Raw genomic sequence first — 16,680 nt, forward strand, 5'->3', positions numbered from 1 at the left:
TTGGTTGTCATATTGGATTTGCCTGAGAATCGTGCACTGTTCGACAGTTTGCCATAAAGCAACATGATATACTGCAAAAGTAGCAATGGCTGCACCTTAGAAACTTGTTTTCTCATTGCTTCAGGAATATGCAGGAGTAGCAACTCACTAGCTAGTGCATCTTACAAAAGTGTCAGATCACCTGCAGCTCTTCAGATCACATCTGGACCTGTGGAAGAAAAGAAGACTACTGGAATTGCTGTCTGTGACCAGTGTGGAGGCCTGAGCGGCTGGACTTTCTTCCACTTGTACCCAGAACCGAGAAGTGGATTTCAAGGGTTGGTTGGCTGACTTCTTGTGTGGCTACAGAGACACAAGATGCTGGAAGAGGATTTTTTCATGGAGTTTCCACATGGCCAATAGCAATTGGACTTGGACTTACCCTGCTCGTGGCCTCTGCTAGAGTGAGTCCTGGCCCCTATGTGCTGTATCTGAGGTCCTTGGAGCCTTAGCAGAGTCCACACAGCTCCAGAAAGTCTGAAAAGTTTGGAATTAAAAAATATGTGGACTTTCAAGACCTCTGGCGCATCAAGGTATACTGTTTCAAGAAGACTTTGTCAGATACCACTTTAGCATTGCCCTACTAGAGGATTTTGAGCTCTATAGAAAAGGCAAAGGGCCTAATTAAAAGTATCGTGGGTGGATTACACCATCACCAACATAGCAGATATCCTGTCAATCTTATTACAACTGTGTTATATCCTATGGCTCTTGTATTAAGGCATATGTGATGGAGTAAACCATGCACCAAACTTTGAATCAGGCTCTAGGTTAAAGAGTACAAATCTTGATCAGGCAAATGCACAACATGTATGTGGCTATGTGGCAGACAAGAGGACATTAGCGCCTGCAAAATTTGAATTTTGCAGCTTGGAACTTTTCTCACAAAAAGCAACTGCTTCAGCCAGACCACATCCAATGACAATTCAACTTTAAGAGGACTTTGCCAGATACAGCTGTCAGCCTGTCCTCATTGAACAAGTTCAACTTCCATTTCAAAGACTAAATCAGAAGTTAACGTCTTTGACAGGGAATAACTGCTTGGGGTATCCGACCTCCGCTCCATCACAGCCAGCCAGAAATTACTTCTAGGTTCCAGTCAACCAGGAACAGTGACTTCTGATTGGCACTTTACTTTTTCTTGGTGCTTTTTTCCCTAAGAGTTTAAACTTTAATTACTTTGGCGTCCCTTATTGGATTTTAGTCATACTGGTGCCTTTTGTTCTTAGATATTCCTCTATTTCTTAGACATTGGTTGAGGGATTCTTATTGTGTTTGGACTATTTAATTGTTTCGGTACATCTAAATACTTAATACGCCTGTCTGCTCTGTGCCATATCTATCAAGTGTTGAGGCCAGCTCTGTTTACTTAACTTGTATGTTGAACCTAATAGGATTTTCAATGTATAACTGGGGAAGGAGTCACCTTCTCCCAAGTTAAAACCCATCTTCTCACACTGCCCCACTTTGCCTCTTTTTTGGTGTGTTCTGCACAGGTTTTGTGTTCTTCTGTTGGTCTAGACATCAGACAGATTTCTGAATTTGGGCCAGAATGGCATGCATGCTGTTTAGGTCTGTAAGTCCTTTGAGACTTCATATGATTGTTGGGTCTAACAGAACCCACTGTTCTGCAGTATGGTCCCCACATCAGAGTGATTTCCCAATTCCAACTCGGCAACCCTTCTCTCTTTCAGTTGCAAGATAAGGAGGCTGCTGTTGCACATTTTTTTAATTGTACACTCTATCGTAAAGCTAAGGAATATCTTCCAGATACTTGTTGCTATGATAGCAGGTGGCCAGGAGAATAAAGAAAAGTTTAAGCCCACATGCATGGCTTGTGCTTGGTTGCTGGAGATTGCTCCTGGTTCTTGCTGGAATGGTCCTTCGTTACTCAGTGATAAGGTTCAAAAGCTTGTGAAAGAGTCTATGCTCTTCTGACATGTCATGCTTTTAAGAGACCCATTTAGTCCTTCAAGAAGCCTGCATAGATGGCAACGGCATGGCAGCTTGTTATGGCAATAGGCACAACCTGGGGGTGTCCCTCTATACGCTAGGCAATATGGAGTGCTACCATTATCTGGTGTGTGATATTTGGGCAAGATCCCAGTTAGACCACTACAAATTCCACTTGGAAGGCTGGACTATGACGTCTGAGCATGGTACCATCTACACCAGCAAGACCAGACCCTAGCTTGATCTTCAGAAAATCAGAGGGGGTGGCTGGGTAATAACATCTGGGCAGACCGTAAGCCATCAGCTTAGGGTGCTCCTCTATGCTCAAAGCAACCTTACCTAAGCCCACTGATGGTGCCTTGTGCTCCTTTGGAGAACCATGCTTAGTCAAGCCCCCAGTTAGACCTCTGCCTAATCCAGATGGATGTCTGGCCATGGTGGCAGTGCTGTGCTTCAAGCACCAACCAGTGTGCCCTATTTACTCAGGAAATAGTCATCTTGGAAGCCCATTTATATAGCTGGTGCAAGGTTGTCGAGGACCCCAAGAACCAGGTGGTGCTGCTCCATACCCAGGACACAGTAAGACAAACCAGTTAAGGGTTCCTATTTTATGACACCATGCTCAAGAGAAGCAAACCTCTATATATACGCTTTACAATCAAAGCGATGTCTTTGTTGTTTTTGGCATTGTTGCTATTTTTCATAACAAGGAGCCCAAGGTCAAGGTCATTACGTACTAGGAGGAACTGTAAGCTTCAAAACATCCTGCCTTAAATGAAGAGGTAACAAGTGGGTAGTCTTTCGTTCGAATAATCTGTGCCTTCTTGAAGTAACTGCTCCTGTGAGAACAAACTAAGGCTAACAGGAATTGGCATGGATAGTGGAACAAAGCAATTTAAATGAGAACAAGAAAAAGCATTTTTACCCTGTTTAAATGATATTTAAGTATGGTTTCTCCATTCATTGATGACATTAACTATACTTAAATAAAATTGTCATCTCTTTAATCTTTGAATTCAGCAATCAGCAGGGGAAATTGAGTTGGATGATTTTTGAAACTGAAATATAAGAATAATAGTTGATGTTTCTTAAGGCACAAAAAGCGTAAAATCAGTGTTTTAACCAAAAACGTGAAAGTCAGTAGTCAGATTGATTATAGTTGCCTTGATTATGGTTAGGGCTCCCGGTTTTATGGTATTTATTTTTTTGACATTTCCGTTTGTATTTATCCATATTTCTTTTTTGCTAATTTTATCTGTATTTATCCATATTTATTTTGGGTTTCGTGGAAAAATGAGCTGAAATTAGTATATTTCTACATTTATTTAACCGGTAAATATGCTTGAATGTCTACTAGGTTTCAATGTTGTAAACCCCCACACTAATAAGAAAATCTGCATATTTCAGTATCAACTTCGTGCATATCTACTGCTGTTAAAACCACTTTACTATGATGTATTACCGTGGCATATCAAAGTACCTATTAATGAATGTATTTTTTTTTAATATCCAGATTCTTTAACATCCTCGTACGTGCCAATAAAGCCCTTTGAAAATAATGCAGAAACACTCACAGTTGAAGTCGAAGAGTTTGTACCCGAAGCAACAAAATATTGCTACCCATTTACTGTTTACAAGAACCACCTGTATGTCTATCCTATGCATTTAAAATACGACAACCAAAAAACATTTGCCAAGGTAAGAATACCTGTAAATAGGAGCAATCTAATATATGAACTGTAACGGGATTACCTGCCACGTAACGTGAAGTTCTGTTGTTTCCCTCCAGGCAAGAAACATTGCTGTCTGTGTAGAGTTCAGGGACTCCGATGAGAACGAGGCTCGCTCTTTAAAGGTTCGTACATTACTTATGTAGTATTATTCTTACATATTCCACTGAGGGCGAATGAATAAAGCCACCATGTAGACATGAAGTCGGGGCAATTAATACCCATTGGCAATAATCCGAATTTTTAATTGTTTATCAGAGGCAACTGGAGCACTCCTTTGCGGTCCTGCTGCAGTCTAGAAGGCTTATTCTAACAACTTTTTAAATACAATTCAATTCAAAAAACCTTATTTCGGTCAATATGACCTTAAAAGTACAGCTCCTAAAATCATAAGTTAAAATGCACAAAGGCTACAGTTGACAATTGGAATGTTATGAAAACACGATACACCCGGATGCATAAATTGGCAACTAAATACATTGATTAAAAAAATTGATTTTTGGGTGATATTGCTAGGCGGTAAATACATAATGGTATCGGAAAGTGCATAGTGCAATAAATAAATAAATAATTTAGCTAAAAAAGAAATTCATAAAAAGAGACAGGTCCGTAAGTAAACACAATAGACTTAAACAAGGGGAGCACATATATATCCCTATGGTAATCCTACACCTCATTGGATGATTTCAATAGAACCCGTCTAGTACACTACATAGAAAACAAAAATCCAGCAACTGAGAAAACAATTGGAATGCTGAGGTCGGATTTCAATATCTGAAGCACCTCTAAACAATGTCTGCTACCAATGTTCCTACAGATCTGGACCAACCAACGTTTCCTTGCTTTGTGATAACCTGGGCAACTAAAGAAAACGTGTAACACTGATTCTTCTAGGAAGTCACGTGCAGGGCAGTGTATCAGTTGCTGGTTGCTCCACTTCGCTGTAAAACAGCGGACCGGAAGAACCCTATACCTAAATTGGAGAAAAAGCTTTCTTGCCTCCATTGGTTTAATGAGATCTAATTCTGCCTCAAAGCAAAAATTATCTTTTATTTCTAAAAAAGCTGTTTTGGAACAAGAAAGAACAAGAAAGAAGTTGTACCTTCCTAAACTCTTCGTAAAGGACCTTCATTTGTTTCCTTGAAGTTTCAAGACAGGCACGGGTAGGTTCAGTCCAACAATCACCCAAGCCCATATTGGTTAGTAAGAGTTTAATATAGGCAAACCAAGGAAGTTTTACAGGACCCTGTAGCAACATGACTTCAGATAATTCCTCCCTATAAGATAATAGTTCCTGAGTGGTCCACGAACGACGCCAATACATCAGAGGTTTAAGGCTTGACACTTCTGCAATTGCCACCAATCCCGTGTCCATACACAACGGAATTAGTGGTGTGCCCAATGGTAGTCTGAACAATTTTCTGAGGTATTGGTTTTCCACCTTTGAAAGAGTCTCCAGTTTAGAATGGCCCCATAGCTCAGCGCCGTATAATGCGCCTCCTCAAGCCTGTGCCTTATAGATTTCTAATGCCGTAATAACGGCTCTTTTGCTAGACCTGCTAAAAACCTTCATGATGCCACCTGATGATTGGGCTAGTTTTAATGTCGACTTAGTAATGTGGGCCCCACAAGATAAATAAAAGATGAGACTCTTTCCAGGGATTTACCGTTTAAGGAAGGGTTTGGGCGTGTACTTTTTGGACAATTAAACGCCATAAATTTGGTTTTCTGTATGTTTATTTCTAACCCTCTTTCCTTACAGAATAACGCAAATTTATCTAAAACCCTTTGAATCCCCATGCGTGATTTAGATACCAAAACAGTGTCATTGGCAAACATCATTGCTGGAATTCTGCGGGAGGCAAATTTAGGGGCATCTAGGTCTTTTGCTGTTAGCAGGGCATTAATCAACTCGTTAATATAAAGGCTAAATAACGTAGGCGCAAGCACGTAGCCCTGGCGTACGCCATGTTCGATAGGTATGGGAGCAGTTTTTCCCGTGGCACCAAATCAAATGCAGATCTCAAGTCTACAAAGATTAGGTATAAGCTGCCCCCCTCCAAGCAGACAGTCTTCCAATACAGCAACTGCAGTCTTAGTACTTGGTCCAAGGTTGACAGCTTTTCCCTGAACCCTACTTGAAGGGAGGACAGTGCCTCTGCTTCTTCCATCCAGGATTGTAGCCTGGCTAGCAAGACACGTGCAAATAATTTTTGGGAGATATCTATTAACCTAATAGGTCTATAATTAGTTGGTAAGAGTGGGGAACCTTTTTTAAAAATCGCAATAATCTCCGCTCCCTGCAAGATGGCATTAAAAAGAACCCTGAAATACGGGGTCGAAATGGCTGGTTCAATCCTAGATAGGTCCCCTGGGATCTTTTCCAAACCAGGGGCTTTACCTGGTGCTATTTTTGCCAGTGCGCCCTCTATTTCCTTTAGGGTTATGCATATACTTAAGCCCTTATCACGGTGAGCATTTAATTCCCCAGTGCTTGCAGAAGAATCCCCTTCCGGATAACAGCAACCAATTGGATCTCTCTCAAGATTATTTCCCTCAGCATAAAGGGATTCAAAGTGCACCCGCCAAACCTCTTCGTCCAGGTTCGGATCAACTGCTATTTTCGGGGTAGAAGAACCTGAATTTACAATGCACCAAAACATCCTCATATCTCTGTCCCCCAGGGCAATTTTCAAAGTATCCCAATTTTCCCTTTCCCACCTTTGTTTGGCTTCATGAACTACCACTTTATAAGTTTTCCTTGCCTTATTAAATACACTTATTTGGGTTTTTATGTAAAGTGGTGGGTATCACCTTGTCACATGGGTCTCCCACAAATGTCCATGACGGCAGCTTTTCAGGATATCCATGTCAGATAAATGTACATACGATATATATAAATGGAACCCATTGATATGATGAATGGATTTCATATGCATCTGGCATGGATGCAAATGTTCTAGTGCTCCTTGAACTCCCTGTGGTGATGGTAACCTGAGAGCACTGGTCCTACTCCAAGCATTATATGTCATACTGCATTATTATGTGGACAAACATTCTGTTTATTTGCTATGCTTTTTTAAATCGTAAATGTTGTTCCGAAGCATAAGATGGCAATGAATCTCTTATGATGGAGATGCGAGGGTAATGATTGGTACATTTTTGTTAATTAAAAGTGAAAGAATAATAATTATGTTCATAATGACAAGCAAATATGTGGGGATAAAGTTAGTTTTATTTTTTTAAAAAACATGATAAAACATTGGCACATATATGTTTTTTTCTATATAAAGGGCCATTTGGGGAACAAACAGTTAAAAAATAACAAAGTAACTAGTTGATATTTTGGAACAAATATGTTAGTATTTAACATTGAAGGCAGACATTTATGGAACAATATGAGTATTTTCAGAAAAATAACAAGCTAGGTCATGGACAAAATAAGTTTGTTTACCGAAAATGAAAAGCTGATATTTTGGAACAAAATGTTTTAATTTACTCAAAACCTGAACCTGAAATTTGAGTGATTACTCATGCTAATTTGAGGATACATATTGATAGACAAAGACAATGACTCTTTATTTGTGTGATTAATAAAAACCAATACAAAAGAATGATCAGTATAAAAAAGATAGTTAAAATTGAATAATATAATAATATATGTACACATCTTGTTCCTAAAAACCACAGTTTGGTGTTTTCTTTTCTAAAATGCAATTAATATTAGTCCTTTAAATGTGCCAGGCGAACTTTCAATGGGAGCCAGACTGCATGGAACCATCATCCGATGGGTTCCATGTGGCATCAAGGTTGATCTGTCTATTAGAGCTTGACGAAGGTGGATGTATGACGTTACAACGCATACTTTTACAATGCCTACCTTTACATCGCAAGTTTTACAACGCATAATGCTTTTGGGCGCTGGATAGTGAATAGTTTAATTTACTATTCCAACTCCAGTCCCCGTGGATAGTAGGGAAGGTGTTGGATAGTACATTAAACCTATTCCCTATCCTAGAGCGCCCCCCAGCGCTATGCGTTGTAATGGTTTGCGTTGTAAAAGTTTTGTTGTAATGGTAGTGCGTTGTAAAAGTTTCGTTGTAAAGGCTGTATACCGACGAAGGTGATAGATGAACTGAGCAAAATTGTCCATGTGCTTCACTGTGTCCAACGCATATAACTGAAGGACGGCCTCCTTTGCCGTCCGCGTGCCCAGTTGGAGGAGAATAGGCCTTAGATGTATTTGGCGGACTGGCAACAGGGCGGGACAGCAAAGTAAGATGTGAGCCAATGATTCACGCTTATAGTAGCAGAGACGACACTCCGTGATCGCTGGTCTTACTTTCACTGTAGGGTAGAGATATTTTAAAGGGAGCGGGTGTAGTCTGGCTGCAAATATCCTTTGTACGGCCTGCCTCCGGCTGTGTGAGTAGTAATTTGAGGCCATATGATGTATGAAGAGAACTTTGAGTCTCATGGAAGCCTATAACTGTCAGAGTTTCGATGTCCAGTTTACAAGAGCATGTTCTTACTTGCTTTTTTATAGATGTTTTAATAGTGGTATACTTAAATATATTAGGATCCCAGTTCTCTATGGCTAGATTCAGGAGGTCTTTGGCTGAGGCAAGACCAGTTGACCATGGATTACCCGGATTTTGAAATATTTTGTTTATAACAGTCTTCATTGAATTCTCTGGTGCAACAGTGGTTAAATAAAAATATTTTGCCAGACTTGCCAATTCTTCCAAAGATTGTCGATTAAGGTTAAATTCCAATCGAATTAAAGTGTTCCTAGTGCATGCTGGAAGACAAAATAACTTTTTGTATGCTGCGCAGTGGATCTTTTCAAGGTCCTGTGCAAATTTGTCTGTGTACGCCTGTATCGCATGATTAAAGGAAGGTAATAATTTTTCCTTCAAGACTCGTTGGATGGCCATAATTGTTGGGCTTTCCACAGTGGAATTAAGTTTGCAGATGGCGTAGGCAACCATTTTTCCTTTCTGCTGGAGCTTGTGGCGGTGGGCCTGTGACCGGCCAGTTTCACTGAACCAGGCTCCGAGATAATTGTGCGATTGTGTACTGTTCAGTATTAGTGGTCCCAAACTCCATTTCATAAGCTTCTTTTTCGGATGGCGTCCAAAGATCACTATCTTGTATTTCATTGCGTTTGCAACCAGCTTATTTTTAGTGTTATACTCTGAAAGTGCTGTTAAAGCTTTTTGAAGGTTGACTTTGGTGTGGTCCAAGAGGACCAGGTCGTCAGCGTATTGTATCAACTGGATCCTAATTCCCCGAATCCTAGGGGTCGCTAAAGGTGCTCCGTGCTCTTTCATTTATGAGGTTATTATTGGTAATTAGCACTAATGTTTGATAAATGAGACTATAAAGTTAGTATAACCGAGCTGTGCTTCCTGACCTTTTTGACGTCTCTGCTAAGGGCTGACGATTTGACATCTGTGTAACTCATTTTCTCATCCTTTCCCTGGCCAGTGGATTTTTCAACCTTATTTAATGACATAATTTACTTAGATGAGGTAGAATTAGAAAAGGAAAGGAATGGAATGTAGAAGTCAAGCAGTAGCTTTGTATTGGGAAGGTAATGGGATGCCTTTCAAATTGCATGCAGAGCCTGAATTGGCTGTAAAACCTATTGTTTTTAGTCTATTTCTTAAAAAATATATTGCGTGAAAAACACTGCGTGGCCCCATTTATTTAAAAGATTTCTTTGGGGGAGAACACATAAATACCAGTGGGAGGGTCAAGTTCACTCTGAAGACAATGAAATACTAGAATATTTCAGAAGTGCCTCTTTAGAAGTGCATGTAAAACCTTTGGCATTTTAGGCAGTTTCTCTCAGTTATTTTCAAAAGACTCTTTTAAAACTTTACCAGGCAATACCTGTGAAATTTTAACCTCACTCCCTCTCTTGCACTATTTTTTTCCATCACTAGGTGAAGGAAGTAGAATCCTACCCCCTCTCAGCACAAGCTTCTCTGTTTTCCTTTGTTGACAGGCAAAGAAAGGGAAAGGTGGTTATGGAGGCAATTTATGTTTTTCCTTCTTCCTTTTTCCCATCAGAACGGCAGATGCTATTCCAGCGGTAAATGTTTAGTTGAATAGCATCTGCCTTCTATCTTGTAAACTGGAGGTGTTTATTCAGTGTTTTTGGAGAAGTTTCAACTTCCATCTTGATTTACAAGATCTATTCAGATATTTTACATACCTGCCAACTTGAAGAATAATCTCACCATGTGAGGAGGGGGCGGGGGGCCTTGAAGGGGGTGGGGTCTTGTGCTGAGAACCTACGAGACACTTTTGAACCCCACCCCGCCCCAAGAACCCTCCTCCCGAAAAAATGAAAAGCTTGCTGAGGCTGGTGCCAATGTTCTAGAATGTCTTCACACCCAGTAGTGGACGTTGGCAGCTCTAAGCCTCAGTAAATGAGCTGAAAAGCCACTATTTACAGTGTTTTTCAGCTTGTTTTCCCTACCACCATGTGATATCGGCTACTCACTGGGAGACCGTGTGATGGGAGCCGATATTGTGTGTCACACTATGGCACCATGTTAGTTGGCAGGCTGTGAGGTGACCGAGAAACATGGCCGATACCAGGTGGAGCTATTTTGGCAGTTATAGAGGAGATGGACTTTAGTTTCACCCTCTTGGCCGTCACCTACACAGCCGGAGGTATACAGTGAAAATATTGGGTAAAAAATATAGAATTACATTAATATCGTGTTAAAAATATAGAATGGACAGAATATCGAATGGACAGAATATACACAACACAAATATCGAATGTAATGGACAAAATATCGAATGGACAGAATATAGACAACAAAAATATCGAATTTGAGGTAAGTAAGTTAATATCGATTTACATAAATATAGAAAGTCAAAATATCCAAGTATTTAATATAGATGTAAAATGTATCGATTTTTTAATAATATCACATTTTTTAAAGTGTTTTTTATGTTAGTATATGTGTGAAAAGTGTATATTTATTTTATAATTTATTTTAAGTAATGAATTTTATGGTATTTAATTTTTGCGTAATTTAATTCTGTAGCGGGTTGTGGGTTTATAGGGGAATAGGGTGGGAAGTAATTTAATTATAATTGATTAAATGTTTTAATTTATTTATTGGTATTTATCTTGAATTAATTATTGAATAATTTTTAATTGGTAAATAATTAAATAATAATGTGTTAATTCATTTTTATTAATTGATTAATTGATTATTATGTTAATTGTATTAATTTATTTTCTGTAGCGGGTTGTGGGTTTATAGGGGAATAGGGTGGGAAGTAATTTAATTATAATTGATTAAATGTTGTAATGTATTTATTGGTATTTATCTTCATTTAATTGTTAAATAATGTTTAATTGGTAATTAATTAAATTATAATTGGTAATTAATTTTTATTAGTTGATTAATTGATAATTATGTTAATTTTATTAATTTATTTACTGTAGTGGGTTGTGGATGTATAGGGGAATAGGTTGGGAAGTCATTTAATTGTTATTAATTAAATTTTAATTTTTTTATTGGTATTAATTTTTAATTAATTGTTAATTATTTTTCATTTGCTAATTAATTAATGGTAAATTGGTAATTAATTTGTATTAATAGGTAATGATTATTAATAAATAATTTGTATTTGTATTTTCATTCGATTAATTATTATATTATAATAAATGTGTAATTATTTTTATTTAATTTTTAATTGGTATTAATATATATATATTTTTTATTAATATATATGAAGTATTTACTTTCCCTACTGTTGCACTCACTGGAGTGGGAATAGTAATTTTCACCCCTACGATATCCTACTCTTTCCCTACTGTTGCACCCACTGGAATGGGAATAGTAATTTTTTCCCCAACGCTTTCCCTACTGTTGCACTCTCTGTAGTTGGAATAGTAATTTTTACCCCTACGCTATCCAACGATTTCCCTACTGTTGTACTCACTGGAGTGGGAATAGTAATTTTTACCCTCCCACTATCCAACGCCTTCCCGACTGTTGCACTCTCTGGAGTGGGAATAGTAATTTGTACCCCTTTGCTATCCAACGCTTTCCCTACTGTTGCACTCACTGGAGTGGGAATAGTCATTTTTACCCTCCCACTATCCAACGCCTTCCCTACTGTTGCATTCTCTGGAGTGGGAATAGTAATTTTGACCCCTATGCTATCCAACGCTTTCCCTACTGTTGCACTCTCTGGAGTGGGAATAGTAATTTTGACCCCTACGCTATCCAACGCTTTCCCTACTGTTGCCCTTTCTGGAGTGGGAATAGTAATTTTTACCCCTACGCTATCCAACGCTTTCCCTACTGTTGCACTCTCTGGAGTGGGAATAGTCATTTTTACCCTCCCGCTATCCAATGCTTTCTCTACTGTTGCACTCTCTGGAGTGGGAATAGTAATTTTGACCCCCACGCTATACAATGTTTTCCGTACTGTTGCACTCTCTGGAGTCGGAATAGTAATTTTTACCCTCCCGCTATCCAATGCTTTCCCTACTGCTGCACTCTCTGGAGTGGGAATAGTAATTTTTACCCCTACACTATCCAACGCTTTCCCTACTGTTGCACTCTCTGGAGTGGGAATAGTCATTTTGACCCCTACGCTATCCAACGCTTTCCCTACTGTTGCACTCTCTGGAGTGGGAATAGTAATTTTTAGCCCTACGATAGCCAACACTTTCCCTACTGTTGCACTTACTGGAGTGGGAATAGTAATTTTTACCCCTACGCTATCCAACGCTTTCCCTTCTGTTGCATTCTCTGGAGTGGGAATAGTAATTTTTACCCCTACGCTATCCAACGCTTTCCCTACTGTTGCACTCACTGGAGTGGGAATAGTAATTTTTACCCTCCCGTTATCCAGCGCTTTCTCTACTGTTGCACTCTCTGGAGTGGGAATAGTAATTTTTACTCTTTCCGCTATTCTACGGTAAAAATATTTTATATTTGTTATTAATATTACGTTCATATATTTATATGTATTAATAAATCAATCTGTATGTTTTTTTTTACTTACATTAATTATTTATTAATTTTAAGGGTATTTAACCACATTGGTGCTAAGGCAATTCCCGCTGGGTGCTGATTTATTGATAATCCCATTGTTCATGACAAGGTCAGCTCGTCATTAGCACAGCTCCAGTGTGCCTCATGACGAGCTGACCTTGTCATGAGCATGGAAGGGGTTAAGTATGTTTAAGTTAATTATATTTATTATTTCATTAATTTTTTATTACTTTAAAGCATTTAACAAAAATGGATATTTCGACTATCTATATTTTTTACAACAATATTTTTGATTCGATATTTTTGTACTTACCTGTTTGGAGATAGGAAGTCGATATTTTTGTATTCTATATTTTTTACTCGATATTTAGGTAGTTCTATATTTGTGTCATCGATATTGTTTCAGTGATCCACAGCCGGATATTAAACATTGTTTTTCCTCGTCTCTCCGCTGTGTTTCCTTTTCCTCCCCCGCCATCTCCCTCTGAGATCCTGTGGCTGACTCCCCTTTCCAGCCCTACCTGACCTTGTTTATTTTTTTCCTACACTCCTGTCTCAAACCCTCACCCCCTATTCTCCCTCATGCTCCAGATAATTTGTATATGTTTTAATTTTATGCTATGGTAACTGATGAAACTTTGTGCAACTTGTTCTCATGTAAAGTGATCTGATACCTCCGGATCTAGCCAGCGCTATAAAAAACTCTTTAAATAAATAGATAAATAATAAATAAATACATGATTATATCAAATTATCTCAGCTAATAATTAACAATTCTCCAGCAGGTCAAATTAGTTGAAACCGGGGTACCCACCATCTCTGCCCTCTTTCTCCCTTTTTATTTGTCCTTTTTATTGAGCCTCTAGCTCAGTCTATCCGTCAAGATATAAATAGTGTATCACACCTGCCCACGGGCACCTAAATAAAGTTATCTGCAAATGATATGGCCCTTGTTTTACTCCTACAGTTAATATCAATAGGGCAGTGCAATCGTATAGGACCTTCATGAATCTAAGGGGCTACAAAATTAATTAAGCAAAAAGTAAATGTCTGTTGTTTAACACCTACCAGGATGTCCTTCCGTTATTGTTGAAGGAAAATCATAAAGTAGGCCCAAATTTTTTATCTGGGGGGGATTTTATTCTGAGGAACCAGAGGCAGTTTTTTATAATAATTTCAACCCCTTGATGAGAAAGGTCTTGAATTCATTTGAAATATGGGTAGACCTGCCAGTAACAATTATTATGCGGTCAGCCCTGATCAAAATGTCAATTTTACCACTGTTCCTGTTCCTATTTCTATTCATTGCTGTAAGCTGGAAGTTTCTTAAAAAAAATTTGGAAGAAGACATCCCATCCTTCATATGGACCTAGAAACCCCCACGAGCAAAGCTGAAAGTGTTATAGTTGCGTAAAAGGGAGGGAGGTAGGGGACTGCCTGATTTCCAGAATTATTGTCTGGCATCAACCATCCTGCAGTTATGCTGCTTCTCAATGCCCACCTATACTTTTGATAATTCTATTCTTCTACTCAGGTACAAGAATTTGGGGGTTCCTGATCTTAGGACAATTGGTGTGTCTTCATTGCTAAATCCCTTAAAAAGTTAGGTTTAAGTTACTAAACCTCATTTGGCTCTTTATATTAGATATTGAATCCACCAAATTAGTGCAAAAATCCCATTGCATTATTTCAAAGCCTTTTTTCCCACTCTCAAGGAAGAATCAATAGAGAAATGGTCGGATTTATCTTTTATAAAGGTAACGGATTTTTTTGAAGGGACCAGGTTTAAATCGCCCCACGCCCTTTTCTTGGGAAAGATATTTTATATGCATTCTCATATTATATGTATACCCAAAAAAGGGTAATTTCCACCAATTTATCAGGGGAAAATATTGAATCTTCAAGAAATAGGGTTAGACAGCTGTTCCAGGATAATAAAGTTAATGCTACTTTGAGTTACTAGTACAAGGTATTGTATCTGGGACCCGATGACATGGTTTAGAAGATAAGATCAAAATGGGAAAATCACACGGATAAAACTAAAGGAAATATATTAGGAAACATATTTTGTTCTTAGTTACTCGACTCTTACAGGGGCTAATTTCCATCAGTTGACTTTCTTCAAAGGATTGATGCTGTACATTACTTTGCAATTAGTCAATAGGATGTTTCCTGGCACATCTAGAAACTGCCCGAAATGTGAACAGGTAGGGAATTGGTTGCATAACTTGTGGACCTGTGGAGACTTTTTGGAGGGTTGTGTTCCAGGTAGTAGGTAGGAAAATTGTCATTATTATTATTATAATTAGTATTAGTAGTAGTGCTTTGTAAAGTACACAGCAACCTGCAATGGGTTTCCCAGCGCTATGCCTCTGCACGGACTTACTCAGAGAATAATGGTATCCTTTACGCAAATTATCCAGGTGTTAGTTGTTTTAATAAAATAGAAGGAGACTGATATGATCTCAGTGACTCTGGCATTGCCTTCCATAGTTTGGGCCCTAGGTGAGCACCCTAGGTAAAAGAATGCATAGCTTCCTGGGCGGGTTCTTCTTACTCTAAGAACTGAAGAAAGGTTGGAGTTGCTAGACCATAGGGAGCGATGCGGTTTGCAGGATGATACCAAGTGTCTGAGATACTGAGGGCCTGTGTTTCAAAGTAGTTTGTACATATAACATAATCCTTTGAAATGAATTCTTTTTTCCACAGGTAGCCAGTGGAGCTCATGCAAATGCTTAGCTCTTAGAGGTAAATTTAGGTGGTTATAGAAGCAGCCCAGTAGCAGCTTTTTCTGTTTGTTGCAGTCCCTTTAGGACACCATTAGTAACACCCAGATACAGTAGTAACACCCAGATACAGAATGCTGCTGTTGTCCAGTCGGAGAGAGGCTCAAAGCCTGTATTACTGTTCTTTATGCTTGTGATGGAAGGCAACCCAGACTCTTTCGCAGCCATCTAAGCATTCCAAAGTAGATAGCTGCTATCTTAGTGTACAGGGTGTTCATTGACAGATTGCTGTCTTAGCAGAAATCCAAATTCTTAGCAGCTGGCACGGGAGTGGGGTAGGTCCCAAGAGTCTTAGGCTACAGATGAAGTCCCCACAGCTGGGGTTGATTGCTTACCACCAAGATTACGGTCTTGTCACCATTCAATTTGAGGTGGTTAGTATTCATGCAGGTCTGCATTTTTGACAGGCAGTTATTTAAGACACCTGCATTTTTGTTTTCATGGGCTGCCAGCGAGACAACAATATGGGTGTCTTCGGAATATGAGAAGTGAGTCAGGCCACAGCTCTACAATATCAGCCAAAGGATGTATATAGACATTCAGCATAGTTGGGCTAAGGGTGGAGCCTGTATGTACCCCACCAGATATTGGGTATATTTGTGAACAGTGCGTATACTTGAAAAGATTGGTGAACAGTGAAGAGTGAACAGTGAACAGTGTTTGTACTTGAAAAGATCGATCCTGCAGAAAGGACTTAAACCATCTCAAAGGAGTGGCATGCACCCCAATTTCTTCTAGTCTTTGCATCAAGAGGTTATGACTAACTGTGTCAAAGGCGGCACTTAAGTCCAATAAAAGCAGAGCAGCAGTGCCACTTCTCTCCAACTGAGCTTTAAGATTTTAAAAGACTCCCAGTAAGGCTACATCTGCGCTATCTCTGGCTCTAAAGCCTGATTGGGACTGATGGAGAAGAACATTGCAGTCAATAAACATTGTGAGCTGCTTATTTAAATGATTTTCCAGGATCTTTGTCAGTATTGACAGAAGGTCTCTGGGTTGCCCAGTTGGAGATATATAGGATTGGTTTTATCAGCAATAGTTTGACCATGGCGTGCTTTCATGCCTTGGGAACATTCCCTTCCCTAAGAGAGGTGTTCAAATGCTGTGCTAGGTGTTCTGACACTTGTGGGT

The 16,680-nt window shown here is 39.1% G+C and overlaps 1 protein-coding gene across 2 annotated transcripts in view; it reads left to right on the plus strand.

The window, feature by feature from the left end:
- Positions 1-16,680, plus strand: part of DOCK11 (dedicator of cytokinesis 11) — a 1,219,508-nt gene that overhangs the window by 498,899 nt on the left and 703,929 nt on the right. For both annotated transcript variants that reach the window (XM_078688544.1, XM_078688546.1), the window contains exons 17-18: positions 3,506-3,690; positions 3,782-3,847. In XM_078688544.1, the coding sequence (XP_078544670.1) occupies positions 3,506-3,690; positions 3,782-3,847 (251 nt within the window). The remainder of the gene's footprint in view (positions 1-3,505; positions 3,691-3,781; positions 3,848-16,680) is intronic.

The sequence above is a fragment of the Lissotriton helveticus genome, chromosome 4_1 (genome assembly GCF_964261635.1).
Source record: "Lissotriton helveticus chromosome 4_1, aLisHel1.1, whole genome shotgun sequence".
NCBI lineage: Eukaryota > Metazoa > Chordata > Amphibia > Caudata > Salamandridae > Lissotriton > Lissotriton helveticus.